General features: G+C 35.8%; 2 protein-coding genes across 2 annotated transcripts; both read right to left on the reverse strand.

Annotated features, from left to right (window-relative positions):
- Positions 1-801: 801 nt before the first annotated feature.
- LOC111392834 (protein trichome birefringence-like) lies at positions 802-5,146 on the reverse strand. Its single transcript, XM_023018229.1, has 8 exons — positions 5,062-5,146; positions 4,133-4,943; positions 4,028-4,046; positions 2,532-3,511; positions 2,037-2,229; positions 1,750-1,943; positions 1,461-1,619; positions 802-1,206 (listed from the first exon to the last, which is right to left on the reverse strand). The coding sequence occupies exons 1-8, from the start codon at positions 5,144-5,146 to the stop codon at positions 885-887; spliced, it is 2,763 nt and encodes a 920-aa protein (XP_022873997.1). The 3' UTR covers positions 802-884.
- A 1,848-nt stretch (positions 5,147-6,994) lies between these two features.
- On the reverse strand, positions 6,995-11,837 carry LOC111393404 (acetate/butyrate--CoA ligase AAE7, peroxisomal). The gene is made up of 3 exons (XM_023018918.1): positions 11,541-11,837; positions 8,514-9,104; positions 6,995-8,023 (listed from the first exon to the last, which is right to left on the reverse strand). Exons 1-3 carry the CDS (start codon positions 11,757-11,759, stop codon positions 7,127-7,129), a joined length of 1,707 nt encoding a protein of 568 aa, XP_022874686.1. The 5' UTR covers positions 11,760-11,837; the 3' UTR covers positions 6,995-7,126.
- Between the last annotated feature and the right edge of the window lie 938 nt (positions 11,838-12,775).

The raw sequence follows: 12,775 nt of genomic DNA on the forward strand, positions 1-12,775 counted from the left end.
GTCTCCCAGGATACAACGGTAACAAGTAGAATTTGAGCACCGCGGTCCTACTCCGACGAACTGATCTAGTATTCGAACAATATCACCACAAGAACAAAACCTCACTGAACAGGAATGCAGAAAAGAAGAAACTGTGTATACAGAAATGTATGTGAGATTTTCGAGTGTGTTAGATTGCTGGAGAATGAGCCTTTTGCCCATTAATATTGTGACCATTGGGAGTCCATTGGAGTGTATTCCCATTAACATTGTGACCATTGGAAGTCCATTGGAGTTTTTTCAATTTATAAACTCAAAAATCATTGGAGAACCCAAGTTCAAGGTCCGAAAGCCATTTTGGTTCGTAATTTGCACCCTCCTGTGCGCGCACATGGAGAGAGTCTCTATGCTACACATGATTACACATCTCCAAAGCATAGCCATATATAAAGTGGTTTAAGTTTCCTTGGTTTTCCTATGTGGGATAAATGTATTTTTTCCCACAAAACCAACTTTCAATGACCAATTTTGAGCTTCAATTTTTCATTCATCCGAGCTTCATTTTTGGCAAATAAATACATAAAATCGATGTTCTCGCGGAGGAGAACACATATCAACTTTGATATTCCACAGTGGACCAACGGGTCCCATCGAAAATTGTGTCAAAAGTGAGCCGCTCACTCAATTTTTTCCAACAAAAGCTTGGTGTTTACCTTGTGCCTTTCATTTTAAATAATATCAAGTTAATATTTTTTTCTTAGTTGTAAACTGATTCCATAATTTGTAGAAAATGCAGTTTTCTCGGAAGAACTGATCAAATCATGAGTTAAAGAGGAGAAGACATATAGGTAAACTGGATGCAACAATTTGTACAAGCAGTACATTACAAAAAATCTACTAATTGCTCAAAAAAATTTATGGGATTTGATCATAGTCGCGTAAAGAAGCTCGTTCCGGGAGTCTGGTACCCCAGGGAGGCGCCAGTGGCTGCAATCTTGAAACATTCCGGGCCTTCTCTGTGAAACTGGTTGCCGGAATATTGAGGGATGCCCATCTTTTCTGTAATCTGTCATTTTGGTAATGTTAAGGTAAAAAACAGGACTCTTCATTTCTGATATTACAGATTCTTGAACTTTAGTCATCCATGGATATGGAGAAAGATAGGTATCGTCTGTTATTGGTCGTGTCTCACCATCGCAATTTCCTCCCGAATTCCATTGACCACCTCTGCAATGTAACGAAGCGTGTGAAAAAAATTGATTGAAAACATGCCCTTCTGGGTTACAGCGTGAAAAAAAATTGAATAGAATGGATGATTTTCTTTTGCAGGAAGCCAAATATTGATGCAAATTGACATTAAGCAGAAAGCATAAGGATTGCTCATTCAACATGTTTTGGTATGGAAATCTTAATAATGATGAAGTACATACCAAACGACACCTATAATATGCAAAAGTTAGTGGTAGATGAATATATATTACTTGAAGTGAGATGCTGAATAACCACGAAAGAAGACACTGGTTCGGCTTATATTGATATTACTATCGACCCACTGAGCCCATGTCCTCAACGCCCTCTTATACGCTTCTGTCACTTCTAGTTTGTCGTACACACGATCACCTTCCTGGAAATAGTAATTCCTGCAAAGAAGTCGAAAAACACCATACTTATCAAATTTGCATGAAAATTATATGAGATTGAATGCTGTTGGTTTGGCTCTACATATCATTCAAAATTTCTGAAAGTGAATTTAACGACGAATAACTATACCCTTTAAAGGTTTTCTGGTGAGTCCACCAGTGACCGGTGTTGAAGATAATAATATCAGCATCACGGTACTCGTTACAAGAATCTTGCATCATGTCCAGCCTCAAAGTTTCTCTGTTCTTTCCAGCCTTATCCGTGACTTTCAATTCTTGAACTAGGAAAGGTGATCTGATGAAATCAATGGAGCACTCGAAATCCTGAGCACATATAGAAAGGGATTGAATTTCAAAAAACACGATCCTGTAAGTGAATTTCAGACAACTTAAGAAGAAGTTGTTCATTTTAATGACCTTAAATTGGAAAGAATAGAACCATTGACTCCTGAACTCGCGTGGGCCTGATGCTTCAAATACTTTACTCTTATCATCTAACGATTCTATCAAAGCACAGACTAATGCTTCCCACATGTTTCTGTTGATTGAGTCCCCCACAAACACCAATCTTTTCCCTCTTAGCATCTTCAGCATTGTAATCCCATCAAACCTTCATATTTCAACACAACAACAAAAACTTGAACAAAAAGTAAGGAAAATTACAGAATTATAATCAGCAAAGAATTCGTTAATTTCAAGAACACTAATGTGAGATTATATAATATCATAAATATGTGAAACAAAACACGAGACATGTTTGGTAAAGTGGATAACAGCAGTATTAACCTAAAGTCTTGTCCATTGTACTATCGACTGGATTTTAATACTGTATAGTGAACACCAAACAAGTACTTATCTAATAGAAGACTGAACGTGTTTTGCTAGAATATAGGGACAGTGTTTATAGAGAACCTTGGAATTTCACAGTCATGGGGCTTCCACCTGAGCTTGTAGTAGTCTGAATCCGGCCGGCCATTCTTGAAACAATTGAAAGCATCATCAACAAAAGGGCAAGAACTCGGTTGGTAAAGAGGCTTGAAATCTTCCTCCATCGTCCAGTAGCCATTAAAAATATCACAAGAAGCTATTGTATCATTGAAATCACCAAACAATTTAGCACTTCTTGTACCCTGGTGGCTTGGTCCGACAGGAGAAAGTGCAGCAGAATCTCTACTTGCTCTGTGAATTTCCGAAACTAAAGGGGCATTCCCAGAATTTCTTGACTCCCGATGGCTTGTTCCAATAGGAGAAACTGCGGCAGAATTAGTTCTTATTCTGCGAATTTTCAAGACTGAAGGAGCATTCCCAGCATTTATCGAAACCTGGGGGATTGTGCCAACAGGAGAAACTGCCGGAGGATTGGTACAACTTCGTTGATTTTCTGAAACTAAAGGAACATTCCCAAATTTTCTTGAATCCTGGAGGCTTGTTCCAATTCCAACAGGAGAAAATACAGCAGAATCAGTACAACTTCTGGGATTTTCCAAAACTGAAGGGCCATTCCCAAAACTTTTTGACTCTTGGAGGCTTGTTCCAACAGGAGAAAGTGCTGTAGAATCAATACAACTTCCCTGATTTTCTAAAGGGGCATTTGCAGCAATTCTTGAAACCCGGTGTCTTTTTCCAACAGGAGAAACTGCGGCAAAATCAGTACAACTTCTATAATTTTCCGAACCAAAATGGGCATTAGGGGAAGCAGCTGAGGATAATGAATTAACTTGATCTGAATCAGAGTGTATCCGAGAGGCAAGACTGGTGTAAGAAATGGGAGGAGAGGAATCGTCAGAGGGAGAAAAGAAGAAGAATAGGAGCAGTATAGTGATAATCAGTGTAAAAAAAACCTCGTGTTCTTGATGCTGAAAGAGGCCATGTGAGATCAACGGACAATTGCACTAGGGTTTTGTACATATTCTTGAATGGATCCATTGAGAGAAATAATGGCGTTGAAGAAAGAATGAGTTTTTTGAAAGAGAAAGTGGCAGTTAAAAGTTCGTTAATTTGAAGGTCATGGACTGAAGTTTCAAGTGCGGTCTCAAAGGAAATACCATTTCTCCTTGAATAAGAAAGAAAATTTTGTGGTAATAACTCTCAATTGGATAACTAAAATTTTATATCAGTAAACTTAGTCCCGGCCTTTTTTTCTTTTTTGAAATATATTTTGAAATAGTAATTTTTTGAAAAATGTGAGATAACAATAGGAAAAAATTATGCGTTAAGGTGTAAAACTATTTTATAAAAAATATGTAATTGAAAATGAATTTAGAATAAATAAATTGTGAGAAAAATGGGCCTCAAATAGAGGCTAGCACCGGTTGAAACTCAGCGTCGTAGCTAAAAAATCAAAATATCCTTTGTGGTTTGGTAAAGTGGATAACAGCAGTATTAACCTAAAGTCTTGTCCATTGTACTATCGACTGGATTTTAATACTGTATAGTGAACACCAAACAAGTACTTATCTAATAGAAGACTGAACGTGTTTTGCTAGAATATAGGGACAGTGTTTATAGAGAACCTTGGAATTTCACAGTCATGGGGCTTCCACCTGAGCTTGTAGTAGTCTGAATCCGGCCGGCCATTCTTGAAACAATTGAAAGCATCATCAACAAAAGGGCAAGAACTCGGTTGGTAAAGAGGCTTGAAATCTTCCTCCATCGTCCAGTAGCCATTAAAAATATCACAAGAAGCTATTGTATCATTGAAATCACCAAACAATTTAGCACTTCTTGTACCCTGGTGGCTTGGTCCGACAGGAGAAAGTGCAGCAGAATCTCTACTTGCTCTGTGAATTTCCGAAACTAAAGGGGCATTCCCAGAATTTCTTGACTCCCGATGGCTTGTTCCAATAGGAGAAACTGCGGCAGAATTAGTTCTTATTCTGCGAATTTTCAAGACTGAAGGAGCATTCCCAGCATTTATCGAAACCTGGGGGATTGTGCCAACAGGAGAAACTGCCGGAGGATTGGTACAACTTCGTTGATTTTCTGAAACTAAAGGAACATTCCCAAATTTTCTTGAATCCTGGAGGCTTGTTCCAATTCCAACAGGAGAAAATACAGCAGAATCAGTACAACTTCTGGGATTTTCCAAAACTGAAGGGCCATTCCCAAAACTTTTTGACTCTTGGAGGCTTGTTCCAACAGGAGAAAGTGCTGTAGAATCAATACAACTTCCCTGATTTTCTAAAGGGGCATTTGCAGCAATTCTTGAAACCCGGTGTCTTTTTCCAACAGGAGAAACTGCGGCAAAATCAGTACAACTTCTATAATTTTCCGAACCAAAATGGGCATTAGGGGAAGCAGCTGAGGATAATGAATTAACTTGATCTGAATCAGAGTGTATCCGAGAGGCAAGACTGGTGTAAGAAATGGGAGGAGAGGAATCGTCAGAGGGAGAAAAGAAGAAGAATAGGAGCAGTATAGTGATAATCAGTGTAAAAAAAACCTCGTGTTCTTGATGCTGAAAGAGGCCATGTGAGATCAACGGACAATTGCACTAGGGTTTTGTACATATTCTTGAATGGATCCATTGAGAGAAATAATGGCGTTGAAGAAAGAATGAGTTTTTTGAAAGAGAAAGTGGCAGTTAAAAGTTCGTTAATTTGAAGGTCATGGACTGAAGTTTCAAGTGCGGTCTCAAAGGAAATACCATTTCTCCTTGAATAAGAAAGAAAATTTTGTGGTAATAACTCTCAATTGGATAACTAAAATTTTATATCAGTAAACTTAGTCCCGGCCTTTTTTTCTTTTTTGAAATATATTTTGAAATAGTAATTTTTTGAAAAATGTGAGATAACAATAGGAAAAAATTATGCGTTAAGGTGTAAAACTATTTTATAAAAAATATGTAATTGAAAATGAATTTAGAATAAATAAATTGTGAGAAAAATGGGCCTCAAATAGAGGCTAGCACCGGTTGAAACTCAGCGTCGTAGCTAAAAAATCAAAATATCCTTTGTGAAGGCGGACATATTTATTCAATTATGTTAGGTCAAAACTTCCAAATTATTCTTAAGTGAATAATTAACTGAACTCATTAGTTGAGAATCTAAGATTGATCAAAGTGGGTTATCCAATTGAGTTTTTACTTGGTGTACATCATGTTTGACATCACGAATGACATTGTGTGAGTTGGCAGCTTTTTGTGGTTTTAACAACATTCTTTCAATCATTGGCCAGATTTCCTACACATGGGGGGATGCATCCAAGAGGTCAATGAGAAATGTACAAACAAATTAATCCTATCGAGCTTGTTTGCTGCCGGACTTAGCTGACTTTCGTGGCAAACACGTGGTTATCGATATCCGAGCCATTGACGAGTGGGGTCTTTCTTTATAAGTCGGAATTCCGAGGTCACCAAGTGGTCATCGATTTATGCTCCGGTAGAATCCTAGAACGAACTGTATTATGTCTAATCCCCGCAAGGTGTTGTAGTGCTAGACAATTGTGTTGATTCAAAAAAATATGATATCCACTGCCATGATCCTCCGAGGGCCACCCTCTAAATTGGAGGCATTTTCTCGTATTTTCGCTTGAGCTTTTTCTTTTCGTTGCATTCAAGAGAAACTTCGAGATTCTTGTCACGGGTGAGAATTTTCAATTTTCGAGTGCTCGAAGTCAACCTCAGATCTTTTATGCCTTTCTCTTCTCTTCTTCTCCCTTCCATCTTCCCTTTCAATTACCTAGTTTTATGCAAGGGATAGTCAACGCTGGTCTTGGTGCAATAAGAAGGACCAGTTTTACTTAGGGGATGGTGACTTAGTAGCAGTAGGTTGCAAAGTGATTTTTCACTTATTCTAAAATTTTCGGCACATCACATTGACGTATTTACATCCCCCTACAAAAGAGGAAGAGGTGAGTTACAAGAGAAATTCCCGCTGCTACCGTAGTAGCAACATGTTTAAGAGCCGAAATAGGAGTGTCCCTCCATAGCATCAAGTAACATTGTGCAGATTTAGCAAAATTGTCAAGTAATTAGCTAGTCGTGTGCAGAAAGCTAGATATGAAGAATTCCGATTAAATCATGCGATTGCTGAGTGCCTTCTCTGGTTATGGATTTTTATCTACCTGCGTTTCTTGCATTATTCATACTCTTGAAAGTTCCTTTATCAAGGTTAGAAATCTCAAAAACTGCAAAGTGGAGCCGGTTCATCTTTTGGCACTGTAAGTGAATGAAAATAATGGACCCAGATTCGATCAAGTAGTTTTATAAGTGTATTATATATATATAGTGCAACTGTGCAAGTAACGGTGGTATTAGGTTAATTTTATATGAGACATAAATAGATACAAATTTTCAGCAGCATGCACATTTTGTTCAATATAGAAATAAAATCTTATGTAAATTCATCTATTTAATAATCTGAATTTACCACCACTTGAGATAATTCAAGGATGGTACGTTTTATTTATTAAATATATTCTTCAACCAAGGTTTGTACGAACAATATAAAGGAAAGAAGATTTACCAAAATTACATATTTATTAAGAGTTACATACAGTAGTGGCTCTTATAATCTGCTCTTCTTCACTGGTCCCATCTCCTTCGCCTTCGCCCTTAATATATGTTTCTGTATTTTCCCAGTGGCAGTTTTAGGCAACGGTCCAAAGACCACTGATTTTGGAGCCCAATATGCAGGCATCTTTGATCGACTGAACTTCATTATATCTTCTGCCATGCGTTGTTGATCAGAAGTATCCACTCCAGGCTTTAATGTCACAAATGCACAAGGTGATTCTCCCCATTGCTCATCTGGCCTGGCCACCACTGAAACTTCAAATATTGCCGGGTGTTGATATAGAATGTTCTCAACCTCGACACTACTGATGTTTTCGCCTCCTGATATAATTATATCCTTTGATCGATCTTTAATTTCTATATAACCATCTGGATGCTTAACACCAAGATCTCCAGAATGAAACCAGCCACCAGCAAAAGATTCTTCATTTGCTTTAGGGTTCTTCAAGTAGCCCTTCATTACAGCATTGCCCCGGAAAACAATTTCTCCAACTGTGGTTCCATCAGCAGGTACAGGTGCCATGGTTTGTGTGTTAACAACATCCAAGCCCTCCAGAGCCACATATCGAACACCTTGGCGTGAATTCATACGTGCTTGAGCTTCTGGTGGAAGAGAATCCCACTCAGGCTTCCATGCACATATAGTGGAAGGGCCATAAGTCTCAGATAGTCCATAAGTGTGTGTAACTCGAAAGCCCCGCTGGGACATTGCAAAAAGGAGAGAAGGGGGCGGAGCAGCACCTGCTGTCATTACATGAACTACACGAGGAAGAGGGAGGATCGTCTCGTCTTTCGGGGCATTAACTATGGTGTTGAGAACCACGGGAGCAGCGCAGAAATGGGTCACATTGAGGTTAGCTATAGCAGAGTATACACCCTTAGCCGTCACCTGCACCATTCAAGATTTCAAAAGTGCAAGGTAATTTTAGTAACCAGCTTAAAGGTACAGCAACATTTGACCAACATAGGAATAGAACGACACGTTAATTGATAAAAACCAAAATGGTTCCCTTTGATCTTCACTCACATAAGAAACTACTTAACACTTGGAAGTATAGATTGCAATGTATCTAATTGATAACTAGTAATGATGTATGTAACATTGACCAAGAATGAATAAAATCCACTTTCAGATGCATAAACAAGTTAAAATCAGCATATCCCATGAAATAATTATGGATTGGACAGCTTTAAAGAAGAAAAAAATAGTTAAAATATTGTCTATTGTATGGTCTACTCATATCTAGTACTGCACAGAAACATGCCTTAAATATTTGGGACGGCCATTAGTGAGACAAAATACATCATCTATAAAATCAAATAGTAATATTAAGAGCCGTTTATCTGTATACGCTAGAGAAAAATGCCAGTTGGGCTACCTGTCTAAGGCATATGCTTGTACCACAAAGTGCTGCAAGTGTCCAAGTGAAGCACCAACCATTACAGTGGAACATTGGTAGAGTCCACAGGTACACGGCCCCTTCCTGCATTCCCCAAATAATGGCATTACTCAAAGCCATGAGGTGTGCACCACGATGGTGCAGCACCACCCCCTTGGGGCTAGCTGTGGTACCGGAAGTATAACCCAACGCAATGCTATGCCACTCATCCTGTGGTGGCTTCCACGCAAAATTTGGGTCACCGGTCTCCAGAAATTTTTCATATTCCATCGCGCCTCGTCCCACAGCATATTGGAGAGTTTTCGAGTCACAGTTTTCATCTGCAATAACAATTAGAAGTGGAGACGTAAAATTTCCTTTATTTTTTTCAGCTAAAATGTTCAAAGCCTCCTCTGCCAAAGTGTAAAAGTCTTGGTCCACCATTATGACAGAAGATTTTGAGTGTCCTAAAAGAAAAGCAATGGTTTGTGCATTTAAACGAATATTAACAGCATTTAAAACAGCTCCAGACATTGGAACTCCAAAATGAGCTTCATACAAGGCTGGGATGTTTGGCGCAATCACAGCAACCTGCCATTAATCCCAGAAAGAGATATATCTTAATTGGAATATAAAAACTTCAGTAAAAAATCCAGCAACAATTCACAGCTCGTATGAAGAGGAAAATATTATAATTATCTTCATTGGGGTTTGATTTAAGCGGATTAACCCCAAAAATGATAATTTCTTACCAAATTTACATGTAGAATATTAGTATAAACTATATAATGAAAGAAAGCAATGATATATGGATATTAACAACACCCATTTGAAAAGGTACAGAGCACAATGCGCTAAATCAAATTAACATAATGACTTGACTCTTTAAAATGGTGAGGCCACAATAGATCATTGCATGGTTAGCTCATAAATGTGTATGTACCATAGTTGTTTTATCCATCAAATTAGAACGTGGAATGCGTACTGCTATGAGTCAAGTCGAATGTTTATCCTTTCAATCTCATCTCTGATACTCAACGCATAGTTTCTTAGAAAGGTTATGTATGTTTTAATAGATTGGGATACCCAAATTAATACAAATAATTACTCCTTCCGTCCATATAGATATGCTTACTTTCATTTTTCACATAGATTAAGAAAATGTAATTAATATAGTTGGAAATATAATTTTTTCTTACATTTTTCCTAATATACCCGTATATGAAATAATGGTTTAAAAAGAAATAATTCATATTTATTGATAACAAGAAACATTAAATAGTGACATATTAGAAAATTAAAAACTCTACTATACTCTTAAGAAAAGTGACTTACAATTTGGGACGAACAATAAAAGAAAGCAAGCCTATCTTGGTGGGTGAAGTAGTAATATATATTATTCAAACAATTATAGGAACTCGATCTAAAAAAATATGTCAAATAGAGAAGATAAATTGTTATCATGTCTACAATGGCCTGATCAGCTACTGCAATTCATCTAAAAGGCTAAGCCTAAAAAGGTGAAGTTCTCTCTTTCTAGTTTCCACTACAAAAAGTGTAGTTCCTCAAGTGACATTTGGACTTCGAACTGAAAACAAGTTTGCATAGCACAACTCATACGTTTCTTCCTTTTAACTAAAAATATGTTTTTTACTAAAGTAACTCTTTCATTAAAGTGAGTAACTCAGGCCTTGTTTGATAGGTAGGAAATTCCATGAAAAATGAAATTGCAATTTCATCTTTTCAATTTTTGGATGTTTGATTGGCAAAAATTTTCTTGGAATTCATTTTCCACATTTTCATGCCACAGAGACATTTTCCATATTTTGGAGGAAAATGGTGAGAATTCATTTTTCCAGTTTACTGTAGGTTTTTTTTTTTTTTTTTTTTTTTAGGCAATGGAAATAAATTCTAAGAATTATTGGGGGAAAAAATTCCTTTAATTGGCAATTTCCATATAAAATAAAGTCAAACAAACACCAAAAAATTGATAATTTTCTTGAAATTTTTTTTTTTTAGGTAATGGCAACAAATTTTATCCCCAATACTAGTAAAATTTATCCCTTTAATTGACAATTTTCATGTAAAACAAAACCAAACGAACACAAAAAAACACTTCCAATGCAATATTTTTAACGTGAAAAATTATACCGATCAAACACAATAATTTACAATTCTCAGGAAAACAATTTCTAAGCAATTCAATTTCCTGAAATTCATTTTCTTTTCACCTAAATTCCATCTTTACAATCAAACAGACCCAAGTTATTTTCAATTTTCACCAATAAAAAATTTACTTATTTCAAAACATTCATATTGACTTATAAGTGAACTTCTTAAGCTTAGCCAGGCATGTTATAAGTAGGAAAAACAAACTTGGAAAATTAGCTTTATTCAACAATAAACAAGGCTTCATCTGTTGTAATTAAAAATAAAATAAAATTGGAACTGATAGTGAAATTGCAGAAAAAGAATAAAAAAACTAAGCAATTAATAACTATAGGCTATAGGCATGTTTGGCGTAGCTTAAAAGAACTCGCTTATAAGTAAATAAGTTATAAAATAAATATTTCTTTAAGTTAAATTTAGGATAAGTAAGTGATCTATGTTGATGATAAGCTAAGAATTACTTCTTAAGATAGGTACTTTTTTCCTTTTTTCCTTTTTTTTTTTTTTTTTTTTTTTTTTTTGGTTAACTTAAGACAAAACTTACTCTCTATAAGATTATACGATATCCTCAACAATAAATGGTGTATAATTGCGAGGAGGAAAATGAAAGAGAGAACCTTATCTTTAAGAAATTATACAACTGTGCATTAACTGAACCCCAAAACAACAATAACTTAAAAACATGACGAAGAATTCATTTTATTTAGTTTTTACACTAATTACTCATTCATTAATTCGCAATTAAACCCTACAACTTCCCTAAAACCAATAATCAATTCCTTCGTTAATTACAGGACCGAAAAAAATACTAATAATGATAACAATTTATTAAATGAAGAAAAAATGATAATCGCTGACCGTGTCCCCAAAGCCCACGGAACGGTTTGTGAGGGCGGAGGCCAATCGGCGGCAGCGGTGGTAAGTTTGCTGCCATGTATAGGATACAGAGCCATGGATTACAGATTTGCGGATCGGGTGGACCAGCGCAGCCCGCTCCAGAAACCCGAGTGGGGTCAACGTGGTGTAGTTGGCCGGATTCTTGGGCAGATCATCTATATCTCTCTCCACTGATCCCATCTCCCTCACTCTCTAAAACGTTGCTTCAGTTGGCGAATGAAGATGAGTTATATTTATGTGTGTCCAGCAGAGCCAGAGATAAAGGTTTAGTAATACTCGTAACAGCTGACGTGACAGTGGTTCTCACTTTGTATAATAAAAAATTAAAATGAGAGCCGTGTTCAAGCCATATTTTTCCATCAAAATAAAATTTTTGAACAGTAATTTGATCTCATCTTAATTACGCATTAGTTAATAAAATAATATTACATATAAATTCAAAATATTTTTCTTATTTTTTAATTACACATCGTATATCGTAACATTATTACAAAATACATTTAAAAAAAACAAAAAATAGGGCTCAAACAACCCTTATCGGTGTTAAAATATTGACAATAACATGTATTGAATGAGAAGAATGATCACCAAATTCTACCTTTTTATTGAATTTGACGATACCTAAATTAATGTTATAACACCAATGATATCAGATAAAATTGTTTAATAAAATTATAGTCCATCTTTATTCATTGAACATCGTGATTTTACCACAAACCTTATTAAGCCCCTATTTGATAGAAATTAAAATCTAGGTTTTTATCAAAATCAATGTTCACGATTTATTTTAACTATATACTTTATGAGATTCACAATTTTTGAACTAAACATTCCATCAACTTTTATCAAAATTTGCTAAAAAACTGATTTTGGTATCCAACAAACAGTGGTTAAGAGTTAAGACTAATGAAATTGAATATCATTGGAGCATTTTCAAATGACTCTCAACTACAAGATGTTTTCCATTTTAGAGATTAGATATTTAAAAATAAACTTTGGAGATTTTTTTATTTTAAGTTTTTAGAGTATTTTTAATAGATTCTCTATTTATGAGGAAAATCTTACGGATAATAGATATCATCTTTAAATTTAAAGAGTAAAGTTTTATACAATCAAATAATACTCTCTATTTTGATTATTTATTTTGTCTTTAATGAACATTTAGCCATATGTGGTCTCTATTTTTTAAAACTCAT

The sequence above is a fragment of the Olea europaea genome, chromosome 4 (assembly GCF_002742605.1).
Source record: "Olea europaea var. sylvestris chromosome 4, O_europaea_v1, whole genome shotgun sequence".
In the NCBI taxonomy this organism is placed as follows: Eukaryota; Viridiplantae; Streptophyta; class Magnoliopsida; order Lamiales; family Oleaceae; genus Olea; species Olea europaea.